The following is an 18,403-nucleotide window of genomic DNA, read 5'->3' as shown; positions in this document are numbered from 1 at the left end:
TCCTGGTGAAAGGTTCACAGTTGGTTTGTGCTTTCCATTCCAACAGCTTTCCCCAGTGTGAACCTCCGTCTCCAAACGGTGAAAGGCTAATTGCATTAGCCCACTCAGACCCCAGTGTGTTGAGCACAACGCTCTCTTCATGAAGTGCAGATCCAGCCACAGGAACAATAGTGTAGAGAATGTTCCCTTTCCGCTGAACAATCGAGGATCTGAGCACATACTGTACTGCTGGGGTGAAGCAAGCAAACAATGGCCCATCTCCTCCAGACAGCAGTTACGCCCATCTCCTTAGCTAATCACTGCTTGCTTTTGCCTCCCACAAGGGGTCACTTTATTCTAAAGAGCATCTGGATAGATATTGCCAAAGGATCATAATTATCCACACAGACAAAAGAGGGCTGGGAGGGATAGCTCAGTGGTTTGAGCATTGGCCTGCTAAACCCAGGGTTGTGAGTTCAATCCTTGAGGGGGCCACTTAGGGATCTGGGGCAAAAATTGGTCCTGCTAGTGAAGGCAGGGGGCTGGACTCAATGACCTTTCAAGGTTCCTTCCAGTTCTAGGAGATTGGTATATCTCCAATTATTACCTTTATCAAACTCAACTGGCAGAGTAATAAATAGATCATATGGATTGTGAGAATGGAGGGTTGTGGTTCCCAAAGGGTTAGGCTGAGAAAATAATCATGACCTTTCTGCCATGGAAGGCAATAGCAAAACTCTCATTGACTTCAGTGGCACAGCATATGGTTCTAACTTGCATCAGTGCCAATGCTTATGTGGGTGAGTATTTTTTTTTCTTCTGTCTTTGCAGCATCCTTGGCTGTTCTCTGTGGCCTGACCCATCCTTCAGAAGACTGCAAAGGAGCTGGGACCACATATATCCAGTGTGACGTCCATATCACTGCAGGAGCATACAGCCTAGCAGGAGCCAGGCCTTACATATACCTGTGTGATGACGACTCTCTGCTGGATAACAAGACAAAAGTCAACTCACCCCAGGCGCTTTTTGCTGGCCTCTTTTTCAGGTTAGCCCTGGCTCTATCCCACAGCAGTGTGGGCCTGGTGCTGCTCAGCGTCTCCCAGAAGACACTTAGTGTTTGCAGAGTTGGGCGATGGAGGAGGTGGATTTCTATTTCCTAGGTTGGTGTGCTCCACTGGGTTGTGAAATCCATTCAGCGTGCATATCAAAGCATCTGCCCCCCACATCTTTTAAAGCATTCAAGAGACCTCAGAAAATCCATCTAGTAAACAGCCCGCTTTGTTCCTCTTTAGATTTTAATATTTATCTTCTGATCCAAAGCAACATCTGGTGAATGCCAAGGGGGGAAAGGATTAGTCATTATGAAAACCAGAAGGGATTTTTTTTCCCCACTTCACCTCTCCAAAGAGATTCATGGGTAAAAAGTCGCAGAGGATCTGGCAGGCTGTATGTTGTTTACTCAACAAGGGTGCACAGATAGTTGCTGTAGCTTTAGGCTTTGGAAAACATGGGCCAAATATGCTGGTGTAAATTGGAACTACTCCATTGATGTTAATGGAACTACGCCAGTTTACACCTGCAAAGAATTTAGTCTTATAAGTTTGTGGTGGGAGTGGGGAGGGGTGGAGAGAAAAAAATAAGAGAATGAAACTTTCCCATTTGTATTTTTTTAAGTCCTTCTTCCTAACCAAATAGATAAACCAGGTTATTGGCCCAAGATTTTCTGTAAACTGAGCCAAACTCTCAGCTGATGTAAATTGGCATCATACCATTGATTTCAGTGGCACTATTATGATTTATACCAGCTGAAGATCTGGCCCCATGTTCTCCTATTGCGAGATACAAGTTAATCAATGGGACTTAAACGCCATGGTGAGAGCAGCAGGCATTACAGTATGCATTTAACAAGGAGGACAAGACTGCCATTGTGTAAATGTTTTTTTCAAAACCCCAAAGCCACATGAAGCTAGCCTGGTCTGAGGTTTCTGGGCTTTGAGTCTCCTCTTGCTCACATCAGTATAAAGCAGAGTAACTTCCCTGGAGTCAACTGATTTACATTTGTATAAAGTCAGTGCGGTCAGAAGAGAATCAGATTCCTTGGGGCAGATCCTGGAGCTATTACTCCTTTACGCCAGCTAAGGATCTGTGCCATTGCTTTTTATTATTTCTGATTTACATAGCACCAGATTATTCTAGACACTGAATAGACACAAATAAATACACAGGGTCCTGATTCTTCTCTCCCTTATACGTGGTTTACACCTGGGTAATTCCATCGACGTGGATGCTCCAATGGCTCTATGCCTGGTTTGCAGTGGTGGAAGAGAAGAATCAAGCCTACCATCTCTACTTTAGTGGGTTTGCCCACACAAGGCACTGAAGAATCAGGTCTCTAGTCAGGGCTTCAGTGTTTGGCTCATAGAATCCACAAAGGGAGAAAAAAACCTTTGAGGTCATCCAGTCTCTCTCCCTGCCAACTCATATAATTCTTTTATGGCATGCTTTGTCTAGTCTAGTTATAAATGTCCCAAAAGCCCACTTCATCAGATGCATGCAGTGGAAAATACAGTAGGAATGCTGCAAGTTCACATCCCCATTTACTATGCTAAATAATTCCTCTCTCCATTTGGTGCTTATGTAACACCAACAGACCCCAGTTCTCAGCGGGTGGGATCAAACTTGGGGCCTCAGGAGCGAAATGCATGAGCCTCTACTGCATGAGCTAAAAGCCAGCTGGCTGTTAGTTAAGGCTTCAGAACAGACTCAATCTCTCTCTCTGAGGGTACGTCTACCTCTGGATCGGCTGGTAGTGATCGATCTATCGGGGATCGATTTATCACATCTAGTGTAGACACGATAAATCGATCCCCAATCGCTCTGCCATCAACTCCTGTACTCCACCGTGGCGAGAGGCGGAAGCGGAGTCGACGGGGGAGCGGCAGCAGTTGACCCAGCACCGGGAGGATGCGACTAAGATGCGATTTCAGCTACGCTATTCTCGTAGCTGAAGTTGCGTATCTTAGGTCGATTCTCCCCCCCGACCAGTGGTCTGAGTGCCACTTTTTCAGATGGGACAGAAAACCACACCCAGGAGATGTGGGTTACACTTACTCTCTTCCAGTATTATAGATTTGTTATTAGAACTGGTCACGTGTTTTCTGACACAACTTGGCTTGTTGGAAAATGCTAATTTGTGGAACCCAAAATAATGTGTGGGAAAGGGTCAGTTATGAAGAATCTCCCACTTCCAAAATTGTAATTTGTTGAAATGACCCTTTTCAACATTTTCAAAACAAAAAAAGTTTCAGTTTCCTGTTCAAAACAACTGTGTGTCTAAACTTCAGTTAATTTATACTTTAAAAAAGATAAGAAATAAAAAAGGTCACAATTTGAAAGAAAAGCTTCTGAAATTAATGAACCAAAACATTTTGATTGACCTGATCTGTTTTTTTTCCTGATTATCTGTTTGTGGAAGTGTTCGATATTTTGGCTTTTTATCCAGATTCAGGATGAGAAAAATATTCAAAATTGTGAAAATTTTTGTGGGACCTGACAGCCATTTCCTATCCAGCTCTAACTGTTGTCTTCCTCTAGTGATCACGTCTTTTCAAACCCCAGTTTCACTCTGGCTTCAGTTAACTTACTCCTGACTTCCACTAGTGTAACCATGAGGACCGTCAGACCCATATGTGTTTAATTCTTAGTTCCAAATCCAGCTTTCATTGAACAGAATGCAAGTTTGGCAATTGATGTCAGTGGGATCAAGACATGACCCTTAACCTTCAGTTTGTCTCTCCAGCTCTGATTATTTTTGTTGCACTTCTTTAAGCTCGCCACTTCGTTAATCATTGTCCAGCAGTGAGGTGCCCAGAAATGAAGTAACTGTTACCATTGTGGTTAACCCAGGACCATACAGAGTGTGTCCATTACTTATATATTAATTTCCAATGTAAGATCAGATTAAACTCCCATTCCTGTTTCTTGCGAGAGCCCCAATGACTTCCATGCAAGCTGGATCCAGCCCTTAGTTTGTTTATAACATTGGATATAGCCACCTCCCCATAAAAATGTTGGCTATTTAAAGGATACATTTTTTCCTTGCAGCAGAAAATATGATGCAGCCCACTGAATTACTGTACAGGACAAGAATAGTTCTCAAAGTGTTGCTATCATGAAGCTAATGCTATTCCTTAAGGCTGACTTTCTGTTACTGATGTGGTGGAGGGAACGATTTCTTTACATAAATAAATACAAAATCATTGTTAAAATGGCTCCAATACCTGCAACCTTTTTTGTTAATGCAACTCTGTCTTTAATACACCATCTATTGTGCTAAAAAATGTCAATAAAACAAACATCCCCCAAACCCACTGCCATGGCTGCTGTCTCCTGGAACAATGGCATGGTTTGAAAACTGCAGATTTATCAGTTGGTTGGGATCCTGGTACTCCCAAGCAAGTTAAGGGCCAGATTTTCAGATGGGTTGATTTCACTTGGAGTAAGCAACTAGCCCGCTTTGGCCCTTTTGTCAGTCTGGCCCGAGGTGCATCGTAGAACAATGTTGTAGCTTATCTCTTTTTAGCCCCCCCCCATCATGTAAGTTACAGCAGCTTAAACCCTTACCTGTTATTTCTGAATTTGAGCTGAGAAAAGAGTTTGGTTGTCTCCATCCAGATTCCCAGTGACTGGATACCCACATCACGAAAACCACTGCCAAATAGATTGAATTGAATTAGCAGGCTTGATTCGCCATTGCCTTGCACCTTGTGTCACCATTTATACCTGTGTACAATGGGTGCATGATATGACCAATTCAGAGTGGAAAGCATTTTTGAGCTGGTGTAAATCACTGCACAAGGTGAACAGCGGTGGAGAATCAGGCCCAGAGACTGGGTTGTCTTCTCTGTAATAGGTACGGTGACTGAGATAGACGGCCTTGGGTTGAGGTTGGGTAGTGCTGCTGCCCGCTGTGCTGGGATGGGTTTGTGGATAAACCGGGGACTTCATTTTTCTGAAATCAGATCTAAATTCACACACAAATCCACAAACAAATTCACTGAATTTTTTGGGCGGGAAAGGAGGAGAGTTGGGGAAAGGAATGCAAATTGCAGCCAGACATGAAAATGGGACATGTACTTCCTGGGCCTGATCCAAAGCTCAGTTAGGTGAACTGGGAGGCTTTCCATTGCTTTCAAGGGACTTCGGATCAGACCTTCACAGCTCCCCATAGTAGAATGCTACCAAAGTGAGCAGCTGTCAGCAGTAAGAACCCCCTTTACCTATTACCTTTGCTGCTCCTCCTTCTCTCTGTGTGACAGAAGCCTTTGGAGCAAGTGTCTTCGTATAACTGGCACATATATCGAATCTGCTTAGTCTAGGCTGTTAAGTAAGTTTAATTAATTTACTAAGTTAATGTTCCAGTGCTAGCAACAAAGCATCATTGCAATCAGCTGGGGAGCAGGAATTGGAACCCTAAATGAGCTCATTTTTTCACAGTTGGAATTAGGGACCAGTTAGCCAGTTGTGTGGTTTTCCAATTTCTCCGCTTGCCCTAAGGGAGTAGCAAGTTATTCATTCCCCATTGCTAAGTGTGAATAAGATAGGGAAAGGGGGGTGGGGGGGATCCAGACAAACCCTGCTTGGGGTATGCTTCCATCTTTGACTCTCACAGTGGCAATTCCTTAGTCCTTCTCTGCACTTACCTCCTTCCCTTGGTCCTGGAAGAGCATTTGCCAGCATTTATAACTGTTTTCTGAAGCTGAAAGGCATCATGGAGAGATATTTACTGCACGTGTTGTCATCAGGAGGGTTTGCAGATAAAGGGTGCGGGGGGGAAACAAATAAACAATAAAAGAATGGAAACAAAATTACAGAAATTTGCAAAGTTTGACAAATGGTGGGCAGGAGTTGCCACAAGCTAATGGCTTGCAATGATTAATAAGAGTAAAAATAATTGCATTTCATTAAGATTGATGACACCCCATTTAACCTCCCTTCTCGTTTCAGCCCTAAAGTGGAAAGAGATGAAGTTCTCATCTATAATAGCTCCTGTAACATTACCATGGAAACTGAGGCAGAGATGGAGTGTGAGGGAACTAATCAGCCAATTACCGCCAAGATTACTGAGATACGGAAAAACTGGGGCCAGAACACTCAGGTATAATCAAATCTTTTTTACAGACTGATTCAAACAGCTTAAAATTAAATTTGTAATATTGTGTACATTTAAAGGGAAAAAAACAATTTAGGCTGAGCAGTGGCAATATATAATATTAAATGCTCTCCAACTTTGAATAGTAGTTCTAATGCACAGCAGATGAATTAATGGTTAACTATGGTTAATCACATATTGATCAAATATAAATGAGGGCTGCCTTGTTTCCTTTAACTTCCTTTATAGCTTATGTCTTTTTTTTTCTTTTTAGACTCTCCTTTCTATGTACAAATGCCAGCTCTGTTCCTAATGTAGTTTTCCCCTTATCTACATCCCTTTGTCAAAGATCCCAGCTCAGGAGACTAGGAGTTCTAAATTGCCGTTGGAGCCTGAACACGAAGCAGTGGTTCGGCCCAAATAATCTCTTTTGATGCCTTGGTTTGTACCTGTTTGCTCTTTGAAAGATGGGTCAGTGTGTATCAGAGAGAGAGCGTCATAATCAGAGAACAAAATGTATCCCTTCCGCCCCTTTTAAAAACTGCCTCAATTTTAATTGCAATCCTGTGAGCCATTTTCTTGATCTCCCTTCAAAATCTCAAGGGTGTGAAGTGGCAGAGAACACGATCGATGAAACAAATTCATCATAGCTGCTGAAGTGCAGGTGGTGTGGAGAGTTTGGTAAATGTAAAATATCTCCTCACCCCTACCCTCACCCTAAATGTTATTTGCTCAGAATCTCCCAAACAGACTGCATGGGAGTGTCAGGCTGTGTTCAGAGCTGCTGTTCTCATGATGGTGGAAATGGCTTAGTTGTGTAAGCATGTTTGCAAAACATTGGTCTGATTCACTTTCCATTCGCGCTGGTGTAATACAGGAGTAACTCTTTTGGAGTCAGTTGAGTTATAGCCATGTAAAAACTGGTGTGAGTGAGATGAGGCAGACCCCTCAATCCACTCAGCAGCATCGGCGGTGCCTTTTATGCTTGATAAATCCTCAGAGAAACAGAGTATCAGGTAATCTACTAAGCATGGATGAGACCTAGAAAACAGAGGTCCTGTTTGCTCTGTGCTGATATTAAAGATTTTGTGGTAACTTTTAACTCTGCTGTCCTTGGCTGAAATTTCCACCTCCCTATTGTTATGCATTGTGCCATCTAGCTGATGCCCTCCACCCCAGAAGGAGCTGCACTGCCATGGCCTAATGATTCCTTTATGTATATAGAACCAAATTCTGAAGTCCTTATTGGGTCAAAATTCTGTGAATTTGGCCTGTTGTTTGTAATGCTCTTTTGGATGAAGGGTGCTAGGGTTATTACTACAGCTGAATCTCTTAAAGTGATATTGTTACTCTCCACTCCCTTAAAACATGTTAATTTTGTTAAAAGAAAGTGTTAAAAGTTCTTTTTGTGGATACAGACTAACACGGCTGCTACTCTGAAACCTTTAATTTTGTTATTGCTCATTGTTTTAAGACTCAGTCTAGGCCTAGAGTGTTGGCCCCTAGAAGGCTACATAAGACCTCCCCGCTCCCCGTCGATGTTGTCCACTTTCATGCTGGCAACCACATTTCCCTGGGCTTCTAGCCCTTTGCAGGGGCCAGGATGACTCCCCCTTTTTGTTGCTTTGTTTACTTCCTCATCTGTTAATCAGCCTGACTAATCATAATACCAGTAGTTTGCACAGCTAAGGGAAAATGTTCCAGGTCAGCACTGCTGTGGGGCCAGCAGGGTGACCTCTTCGGACCAGTCTTTGGCGGCTACTCTTTTTATTTGTTTTTTTCTCCCCTAAATGAAATGCAGAACTAATTCCCAAATGTATCATAAAGCACAGGCTATGGTGTATGTGAGCTACTGGGTGCTCCTGGATGGCATCAGGCCTGCTCCATGACACACACACTGTGTGTGATAGACTCTGTGGTCCCAGCACTGAAAACAGATTGTTCTTTAACTCGAGTGCTTGAGGCCTGCGCTTTGGGAGCAAGAGGAGGATCCAAGTTCTGTCCCCGCTAGTGGCTGTGCTGTGCAGCATAGTGAAAATCATGAAGTCCTGGGTGGCTTGAACAAACCGCGGGGAGAGATGTGCAGAGACAGGGATGCTTGGGTTTGGGGTCTGCTTAATGAATCCAGAGGTGTTTTGGAAGTAGGCTTCATTTTATCCATCTCCCCCAAATTGGTGGGATGATGGGGGTGGGAGTGGATAGGGGTGGGGGGAGTTCAGATAAATGGTTTTAATTTTGGTCCCTTTCTAGTTGACAGCATCCTGTTAAGATTTATGACCCACTGCAGCTTACGCATGCTTCACGATAGAGGTTTAAATCATGTCATGTGAACTGGCCTTGCCTTTCCACTGGAAATAATGGTCCCCAGCTTCAATACCAGACAGTAAAATGCATTAACAGCACCCTGTGTATTTGGATAATGGCACTATTAACAAGCAGCACAACATACCATTGCAGTAACAGGACTTTGCCTCTTTATAGTAAGACCTTACACTTCCATTGCACCTTTCAATTGAGGATCTCAAATCACTTTGCAGAGGTTGGGGCTGATCCTCATCTGCTGGAAATCTGTGTAGCTCCACTGACTTCATGGGCTGCTGATATACTCCAGCTGAATATCTGGACCGTTATAACAATTATCTTATTTATATTGTGGGAAAACCTAGATGCCTCAGTTGTGAACAGGATCCCATTGTGCTGGGCACTCGGCAGACACATAGTAGGAGACAGTCCCTGCTCCAAAGAACTTAGAATTTAATATGAGGCAAGATGCAACAAATAAGTGTGGCAAACAACGGCAGGGATGAGGGCAATAAAAATAGGGTCACGAGGTTGCCGGGTAGCTGTTAAACAATTTGGTAGTTCATGATGGCTCCAAATATTTCTTTAGTGAGCCTATTTCTTCCTGTGCCTTCGGTAAGTTGCTTAGCCTTTCTGTGCCTCAGTTTCCCATCTTTAAAATGGGGATAATAGCATTGCCCAGCACCCTACCTTACAGGGGCATTGTGAGACGAACTACATTAGACTGTGACGTGCTCCATTATTGAGGGGATGGGGGCAATAGAAGTGCCTAAGAGATTTGTACAATTATTGGTAAATTAAATCAGCTGATCCCAAATGAAGCATGAAGGTGGGAGAAAAATGTCAGACATCCTTCCTGGAAAAATCTTCAGCGTTTTCCTACCAGTTCTACTGATGTGTAAGCAAAACTGTTGTTGATTGGCTGACTCTGACCTCCCTGCCCACTCCCTACAGCTCCCCATCTCTGGTGCTGTTGTTCACTCACCTCTGCAGGGCCCTGCCCTGCTGGGTCTGTCACTTGTTTAGTGCGTAGGGTTACCAGGCATCCAGTTTCCAACCAGAACACCTGGTTGAAAAGAGACCCTGGTGGCTCCAGTCAGCACTGCTGACCAGACCATTAAAAGTCCAGTCGGCGGTGCAGTGGGGCTACGGCAGGCTCCCTGCTGCCCTGGCTCAGTGCTGCTCCCAGAAGGGGGCAGCGTGTCTGGCTCCTAGGTGCAGAGGCGGTCAGTGAAGCTCCATGTGCTGCCCCCACCCTGAGCGCCAGCTCTGCAGCTCTCATTGGTCAGGAACCATGGCCAATGGGAGCTCCAGGGGTGGCACCTACAGGTGTGGGCAGCACGCACCATGCAGAGCTGCCTGGCCACACCTTCGCCTAGGGGCTGGACATGCCAGCTGGTTCCGGGAGCAGCACTGAGCCAGGGCAGGCAGGGAGCCTGCCTAGCCCTCTTGCGCCGCCGACAGGAGCCGCCTGAGGTAAGCACTGCCCAGCTGGAGCCCGCACCCTGACCCCCCCGGCACGGGTTGGAACTCCCTCCCAGACCCCACACCCGCACCCCAACACCCTGCCCCAGCCCTGAGCCCACTTCTACACTTCAAACCCCTAGGCCCAGCCCAGAGCCCCATCCTTCACCTGAAACCCCTCATCCCTGTCCCCACCCTAGAGTGCACACACCCAGCCAGATCCCTCACTCCCTTCCACACTCCAACCCCCTGCCCCAGTCCTGACCCTTCTCCCACACTCCAAATCTCTTGGCCCCAGCCTGGAGCCCCCTACAACACCCCAAACCCCTCATTCTCAGCCCCACTCCAAAGCCTGCACCCACAGCCAGAGCCCTCACCCCCTCATGTACCCCAACCTCCTGCCCCACCCCAGTGAAAGTGAGTGAGGGTGGGGGAGAGTGAGCGATGGAGGGAGTGGGGCTGGAGTGAGTGGGGCCTCTGAGAAGGGGCGGGGCAGGGGTGGGGCCTCAGGGTAGGGGCGTGGCAGGGGCAGGGCAAGGGTGTTTGGTTTTGTGCAATTAGAAAGTTGGCAACCCTATTAGTGCAGGTCCCCGGCCTCTGCGCCGACCCTTGCTCCACACCTTGGCTCTTGTGCTGCTCCTCCCCTATGGGCATCCAGCTACAGCAACTCACCCACCTGGGGCTGCTCTCGCTGTCTCCGCTTCCCCCATCACATGCAAAGGCTGGGATCTGAGCTGAGGCTCCCAGATTGGCCTGGCTGCCAGGTAAATCAGACTGACTTCGGGGACTAGCTACTTCCCATTGGCCCTGATCTGGAGCTGTCTGATTGGCCGGAAGCTCTGTCAGTCCCAGGATCCTAAATTCCTTGTTCAAACAAAATTCCCACTGAAGACTGTGGGGCAGATCATCATCTTATGTAAATTATCAGAGCTCTGTTGACTTCAATGGAACGGGGACAATTTACTCCAGCTGATAACTTGCCCCTTCAGGATTAATCCCTAACCTATTGTTTTTAAATCAGTCTTGGATTTAGCTGCATAGGTCTAATGTCCCAAGGAGGTTTAGAGGTGGACACTTTACCCCATTGGTTGTGACGTTCTGATCCAGATGACAGTGCCCTCAAATTTCATGGTGTTGCTTTGGCCCTTTATGGAGATTGGAACCAGTCACTAAGCTCAGGTCTGTGTTTCCATGTCCCTGAGGATGGGGCCAGAGATTTTGGAAAATGGGGATTTTATTTCAGACTCCCATCTTCTCATCTGTATTGTGTTTGAAATACATGCTGCCATATGATTTAATTAGGTCATGCATGCAAAGTAACAAGCCTCTGCCCCAGCATTCTATTAACATTTGTAAATTGCTCAGTTATTAACTGGGGGAAGAGCTGTGGAATCTTTTTTTTTATATCTGTATATAATGCAATTTAGCCTACTTAAAATAATAATAAAAAGCCCTGATTGTCTATCCCACAGGACTTAATTAGCTCACAGTTTCATGATACACTGAGTAATGGCAAGATACAAATAAAAAAAAAAAGTTCTAATGCTCAGTCACTACCTGTCCACTTTACCTCTGGTGCATAATGAGTTGTCAGCCACCGTGACACTGATGAGATGTGTAAAACATGCTGATAACACAAGGAGAGGATGCTCATGGGAAGGTTTGACCAGACTTGGGCGTCTCTGAACTATTATGCTTAGTGAGCCTTCAGATTATTATTCCAGATCACTGGACCAGACCTAATCATCATGCAAGCATGCTGTTTGAGCAATGTTTTCCTTGTACTCACTCCCCTCCTCCTCTGGCCCAGATGGGTGGTATAATGTATATCGCTGGGCACATGCCACATATATTAAGTCAATCGTTGGAAAACCTAACTGGTATGGTAGTGAATTTGTTACAACCCAGCCCTTGAGGGGATCCCATTAAGGAATAGAAGGGTAATAAAAATAACATGCTAGATAAAAATGCTATACAGGCTTACAGCTATGCCTGTGTAAGCTGTGCTTCCTTTAATTTGTTTTTAAAGATGAGAATACAGGAAGGATGTGAGGTTTAAGTAGTGGCTTAGAAAGTTGAAGATCTGTGATTTCTTAGCCCAAAGATTAATACTGTGGGTGTCTCTGCACAGGTTGGGTGCCTACATTAGTCACTTAAGATGAGGTAAAGGAAAGACTGGGGCTGAGATTTCCGTACCTACTTAGGAGACCTGGATGCTCAACTTCCGTTAATTTCAATGGGAATTGGGTCTCCTAATCCTTTAGAAAGCTCTGCAAATCTTAACTATGGTCTTTGCTTTTGATTTACACTTACCTTACCTGCCATCCTCCCTCCCCAGGTACTGGCCTGGATACAGTATAAGGCAATCTACTATAACTACCTTTTATTCATTTCATTAATTCTCCTGCTCGTGGAGCATAGAGTGCACATTTCGTGTCACCCACTTCCAGGGAGCCTGGTCTCTTGCCAATGTTGTGGCCTGCTCTATCTTGTGGGTGAGGTGGAAAGCCATGACATCCCTCCAGTGTGTGAAGCCAGCTGTGAGGTCTTCTCCATCCCGTTTTGTTGGCTCAAACACATAAAGTTGGCAGGCTGACATGGACTCTGGCATATGAAGCAGATGGCCAAGCCACCTGAGTTGGCGTTCAGTCACTTGGGAAGACATTGGAGGCTGGTTGGTCTGATTAAAATATTATGTAATATTATTAAATATAAATATGATTTATAATATAGCTACCCGCTTCCCCTATAACAATGACCAGGAAGAGAAGTGCAAATTTATATATAGCTATAAAATTGTATCTATTTGATAGTCTCTCTTTCCTCTCACCCTCTTTTTCACTTCTCTTAGATGAGCTTCAGGATAGAGCAAAGATGGTCTTTGTCTTACATCCCACATCTCCACCCACTCCTGTACCAAGCATAGCTTAACCAGACCAGAGAATCTGGCTCTTAATGGAGTATTTAAGTATAGGAGCAATAAGAAGAGCCCCAGTTACGTTAGTTAAAGTCAAAAATTTATAAGGGATGTTAACCCTCATGCTTTAGGGCATGAGCAGACTACCAACTGCTTGTGATTAGGAAGCAACTTTCCACTCTGGGCAGCTCCACAATTGTCTATAATAGGGTAGCTTGCATCTTCCTGTGAAGCATCTGGTATTGGTCACCCTTGGAGAAAGTATCCTGGACTAGAGGGATCATTGGTTTGACCCAGCATGGCCTTGTCTATTTAAACCATTATGGGGCCAGTCTGTGGGTCCAGTCAGACAAGATGCTGTGAGATCTTCCGAAGAGGTTCTGGGCACCTTTGACTCCTGGTGAATTCACTGAGAACTGAGTGCACTCAGCATCTTGCAGGACAAAGCTTTGCCTGGGGAACTGTTTCCAACGGTACCACTCAGATTGGGGCTGCTGACCATCCCTGCATACTGTACAGACTAGAAAGAATGGGTGGAGGTAGGTTCTTCTCTATTGAGGGCCTGCAGCTCTGGAATACCCTTCCTCCCCATTCAACAGAGCAAATCCATGATATTCTTCCAGGCAAGACCTTTTTAGGGCTGCTCATTATTGTCTGGAGGGCAGGGAGGTGTCCACCTATTGCATGTTAAGGATGAGATAGTGGCATTTTGTCACTCCTGCTCATACACTGCTCATCCATTTGTGGTCGGTTGTGTTTTCAGTTTCATTCTGTGAGTGCCTAAGTCCTTGTGAGGTACTGGAGCCTAATAGTTGAAATTTATTATCATTATTAATGGCCAGGAATGCTCAGCATTTCCTTCTTGCCAGCAAAGCTTCTCACAGCTGCACCATCCTCTCCGGCTTCTCCCTTGCCCTTTCTCTTCCACCAAGCCCTCTTGCTTCCTCACTCCCTTTCCATCCTCTTCTCATTCCTTCACGCTGCCCTGTTTGCCTGAAAATCCTAACCCTGGCATGAAGGGCGACCACTCTTAGATTCCCTCCTCAAAACTCTCCTTTGCTATGATGCCTAAAAAAGACATGACGGTGGTTAGGCAGGCAGTGCCTATCATTCTGACCAACACTGTCTCATTGTTTCCTTGTACTCCTCCATCTACCTGTCTGCATTCACTTGTTGTCTCTTTTCTTGTATTTAGACTGTAAGCTCTTTCGGGGAGGGCTCATCCTTTTTTTCTTGTTTGTGTGTGTACAGTGCCTAGCACAATGGGGCTCCGAGGTGCTCCTTCAATACAAATAATAATAATTTTACTGGCATGCCCCCAGTGTCAACCCACCTGTTGCTCTAAATACAGCAGTCTACGATGAGAATCCAGGAGAATTTGTGGCTGCCTTGTCTTGTCTTTCTAAGACCAGGTCTACACTCTACACTTACGTTAGTATAACTATGTCACTCAGAGATGTAAAAAATCCACCCCTTGAGCAATGTAGTTATACCGACCTTAACCCCCGATGGAGACAGCACTATGTAGATAGGAGAGTTTCTCCCGCCGACAAAGCTACCGCCTCTTGCGGAGACTAAGAGACTTAGTGTAGACGTACCCTAAGTGACTTGCTTAAAGTCACACAGGAAGCCTGTGGCAGAGCAAAGATGTGAATGCAAGTCTCAGAGGTCCTAGGCTTGTGCCCCAACCGCTGGACAAACCTTCATCTCCCAGCAAGGTCCAGCTCTTGTAAGGTAATGGAGGCCTGTTGAAGAAACTATACAGGGACTGAGGGCTGCTCTGTCAACAGCTGTCAGGGGAGAGGTGAGAAGCTAGTCAGGAGCCTGAGTTCTATTTGAGGCTCTCCCACTGGCTCCCTGTATGACCTTGGCCAAGTCACCTGAAATCTGCATTTCACTTTCCCCACCTGTGAAATGGGGCTAATGACACGACTCCGCTTTTCAGCTCTACCCATGGAAAGAACTGTCTGCTGGGAAGTATTTAGCAGCAACAGCAGCAGCAGCCTGGTTCTCAGGCAGTACCCAATGCTGCTGTGGTTTAAGTAGCAAACATTAATGTGGGTTCCAAATCAACCCCTGCCAGTTTATATTGATATGAAAACAAACAAGCTCCCCAAACTCATAACACATTAATTTTATAGGTTTTCTCCCATTTCCCCTCAACCTCTGCCCACATCCCATTCCCTCTCCCACCTCCTCCCCAACTTTCACTCACACACACAAAATAATCAATGAAACTGAGAAAGGATGATCTTGTGATTAACATACTGTCTTGAGACTTAGGAGTAGGGCTGGTTGAAATGGTTTTTTGATTAATTATTATTGTTGTTTACAATAAGACATATTTTTCTAAACTTATTTTGTAAATCTCAGCCCCTCCCTTCCCCCCAAGATTATTCACTTCCTACATTCTGTAACCTGTTAACCTGGTACAGAGATGCCTTTTGAGAGGCCCACTAATCCCAAAAAGATTTGCAAGACACAAAAAAAATCTATTGTAAAAAAAATAAAATAAACCCCAACAAAATAAAACCAAAAAAGCCAATCTTGGGGGGTGCAGATGCTATCAGTGCTGACAGAGGTACCTTCTGCAAGGCTGTTAAGCTGTAAAGATCCAAGATGGCTGCCACAGTAACCACAGGCAATGTGAAGAGATAAATGGTTGACCCTAGCCTGTGTCAGGTTAGGATTGATGCCACTATCAGCCCTAGTGCCTTTGCAATGATTTTTTAAAAAATCTCTGATCGAGTGTGTTATCTAGTTAGTGGCATGAGGGCAATCGCCCAGAGGGAGTGGGAAGAAGAAGAGAGAAAAGAAAAAGAAAAAAGGTCATTCCGGGAGGACAATCGTTGTCGGACTAAATGAGAAAAAAAGACCTTGCACAAAAAGGGGAGGTAAATAAATAATAAAAGTGGCTGCTAGGTATTTGGGAAAAGGAGAAGTGAAATTGCTTCTTTCTCTCTCTCTTTTATTTTTTTAAAGTGGGATGGGCCTTGGGCTGCAAATGAGAAATTTAGGGGATGTGCCAAAGATTTTTTTTTCTTTGCTTGAACTTTTTGCAGCCTGATGTACAGCCTTAACTCTTTCTTCCCTCCTTCAGGAGCAAAAGCCCAGGGCTCATTTGGGTCTTGCTCTCACAGCCCTTCACAAGCACAATCCATCAGGGGCCCTGATCCTGCACCTGACTCTTCCTGGAGCCTCGTTGACTAATGAGGCCCCAAGCTGCTGCATGGAGGTCGACCGGTGTGGAGTCAGTTACAGGTTGGGGTTCCTCCCACTAGCAACCCAAGCCCATTGAACCTTCCCATTGATTGTAAAAGGGTGTTAGATCAAACCCTAAGTGAGCTCCGAATGCGACCCCTAGTCTTATAAACAAACCACTTCCCCTCCCTCAACCAGAGGCACGTAGATGCAGAGTGGAAACTGCTGCTCTTTATTAAAAGGCGCTTCCTCCAGGGAATGGAAAGCAAAACTTGACCCTTCTTTGGGAACAGAAAGCTGAATTAGGGTCACGTGGGTTCAGGAAACGGTCTGAAGGGCTGGGGGAGGGGGGAGAAACTACTCTCACTTTGCTCCGAGGCTGTTGCACGGAGTCTCACTGCTGCTGCCGGTCTTGCTATTTAATTGTGACAGAAATTCTGATTGACTCGTTCGGCATTAAGGCAAAATGAAAAAAAAAAATCTCTGTCTGAATATGTGGCTTTGATTCTCAGTCCGTTAGCCTTGCACGTTCATTTATTTATTGACAGGATTTATTTAATGCTTGTGTCAAATGCTGGAGTGCCAGACGCTGGGTCTGGATCCTGCTCTGGCTGAAGTCAAAGGCAAAGCCCCTCTCTCCCTCCCGAATTCAGCAGCAGCCCCTTAGGATCTACACAGCATTTTGGGCCTAGCTACCCAGGTTTGGTTGGCAGACTCTGGTTTGTGGGGCTCGTGCTAGTGCTCTAAAACTAGCTGTAGAGGCAGCGCTTTGAAATCGCGGCGTGGGCTCTGAAGCCCACCCCTCTCCCTAGGCTTCAGTGCCTGAGCTCTAACCTGAGTCACAGCTTTAAAGCGTTTTCTACACAGCTATTTCCAGAGTGCTAGCGGGAGCCCCACAAGCCTGAGTCTGTTGACCTAGGCTGGGAGGCTGGCACCAAAATGCTGTGTAGCTATCCCCTTAGAGACCAGAAGAGTCTAGGTTTGATTGTGTCCTATGACGGAACTTTGCTCAGCTCAGGAGACATGGAAGGCTGTTGGAGAGATGGTTCCAGCCTGCCCTCAGCTTGGTGTGAGCTAGAGCAGCTTTCAGGTGGCTCTAAATGTCATCATTGACATAGGATCCTACTCCATTGCAGGATTTGTGGCCCCCTCCATACTCCAGCCGTGCCACCTACGCTGGGAAGGGGTGGGGATGGAGGTGCAGGGTCAGGCTGTCGTGCAGATGCATGGGCAGAGAGTCCCCTCTGCCAGGGGAATTCTCTGCTGAGCATTTGCAGCTGGATAATGGCCCCATGATGCTCTTGGAGTGACATAAAGGGGTGATAACCCAGTTTGAAAATCTGGCTTTGTATCCACAGAAGAGGTACAGCTGCCCACTCCTCTCCACCTGTTTTGTCACCCTTTACTTTAATCACCATTTTGTGTAATATCCAAGTGCTGCATTTTCAAATTCAGGTGCTTTAAATTAGGTACCCAAAGCCATAATAAGGTCCCAATGCTGCCAGCACTCATGCAGATGCTTAATTTAGGCATATATGTAGCAAGGTCAGTAGAACTAATACCATGCATAACGATTGGCAGGTTTGGGGCTGACTCTTTGGGCATTCCCACTGAAGTCAATAGCATGTGTGCTGCTCTGCACTTTTGCAAATCTGGCCACTTTCTTACGTGATCATGCATAGGCTCTGATCCTGCAATCACTTATGGATGGCAGTAACATGGCCCATCGACACAATTCCATTGAAAATCACTGGCACTGCTCTTTTTTTTTCACAAGCCCAGTTTCTTTCTTCTGTATCTGCCAATGCAATGGAGAAATCCATATGAGGTTCAACAAAATTAGCGGGAGTTAAAGATAATGGGTGATTGAATCGCCACATGGTATCAGTTCATAAAATGTAAACTGGTAAATTGCTGTAGCAGGAGGAAAAGCCAGGTTGTTAAATATCTGCACCGTAATTAACCTATTATAGCCTCTGTTTTCTCTTTAAGGAAAGAGTTAATTTTATGTGATTGCCAATAAAACCTACCCTTTTTCCAATGCCTCCCTAATAGCCAGGTGACACTCTGACATAACAACTGCTTGTTGGAGGCTGTGCATGCTTTCTTTGTAAGCAGCCATCTATGTGGAAGCCCATAGTTTCCAATCTGTCCTTCTAAATTGCTGCAAAGAAAAGGACTTCATTAAGGGAGCGTAAGGCTGCCTAATAATAATAATAATAATAATAAATAATAGAAAAGCAAATGGAATAGTGGCTAGAAGGAGCTGAGGGACTGAGTTCCTGGCAGACCCACTGAAGAAAAGCAGACAGCATAGGGCAGGGAAGCGACAGGTAAAGTGGTCGCTATAAACACTTTCCCTTGAAAGCTGTGTCTTTTCAATAAACAGG

General features: G+C 45.4%; 1 protein-coding gene across 1 annotated transcript in view; it reads left to right on the top strand.

Moving 5' to 3' along the window:
* PKHD1 (PKHD1 ciliary IPT domain containing fibrocystin/polyductin) overlaps positions 1-18,403 on the top strand; it is a 306,693-nt gene that overhangs the window by 40,704 nt on the left and 247,586 nt on the right. Inside the window, exons 14-15 of the mRNA XM_039532757.1 lie at positions 811-1,024; positions 5,986-6,136. Coding sequence (XP_039388691.1) covers positions 811-1,024; positions 5,986-6,136 — 365 coding nt within the window. The remainder of the gene's footprint in view (positions 1-810; positions 1,025-5,985; positions 6,137-18,403) is intronic.

The sequence above is a fragment of the Mauremys reevesii genome, linkage group 3 (assembly GCF_016161935.1).
Source record: "Mauremys reevesii isolate NIE-2019 linkage group 3, ASM1616193v1, whole genome shotgun sequence".
Lineage (NCBI taxonomy): Eukaryota > Metazoa > Chordata > Testudines > Geoemydidae > Mauremys > Mauremys reevesii.
This window is presented reverse-complemented; position numbering and strand designations above follow the sequence as displayed.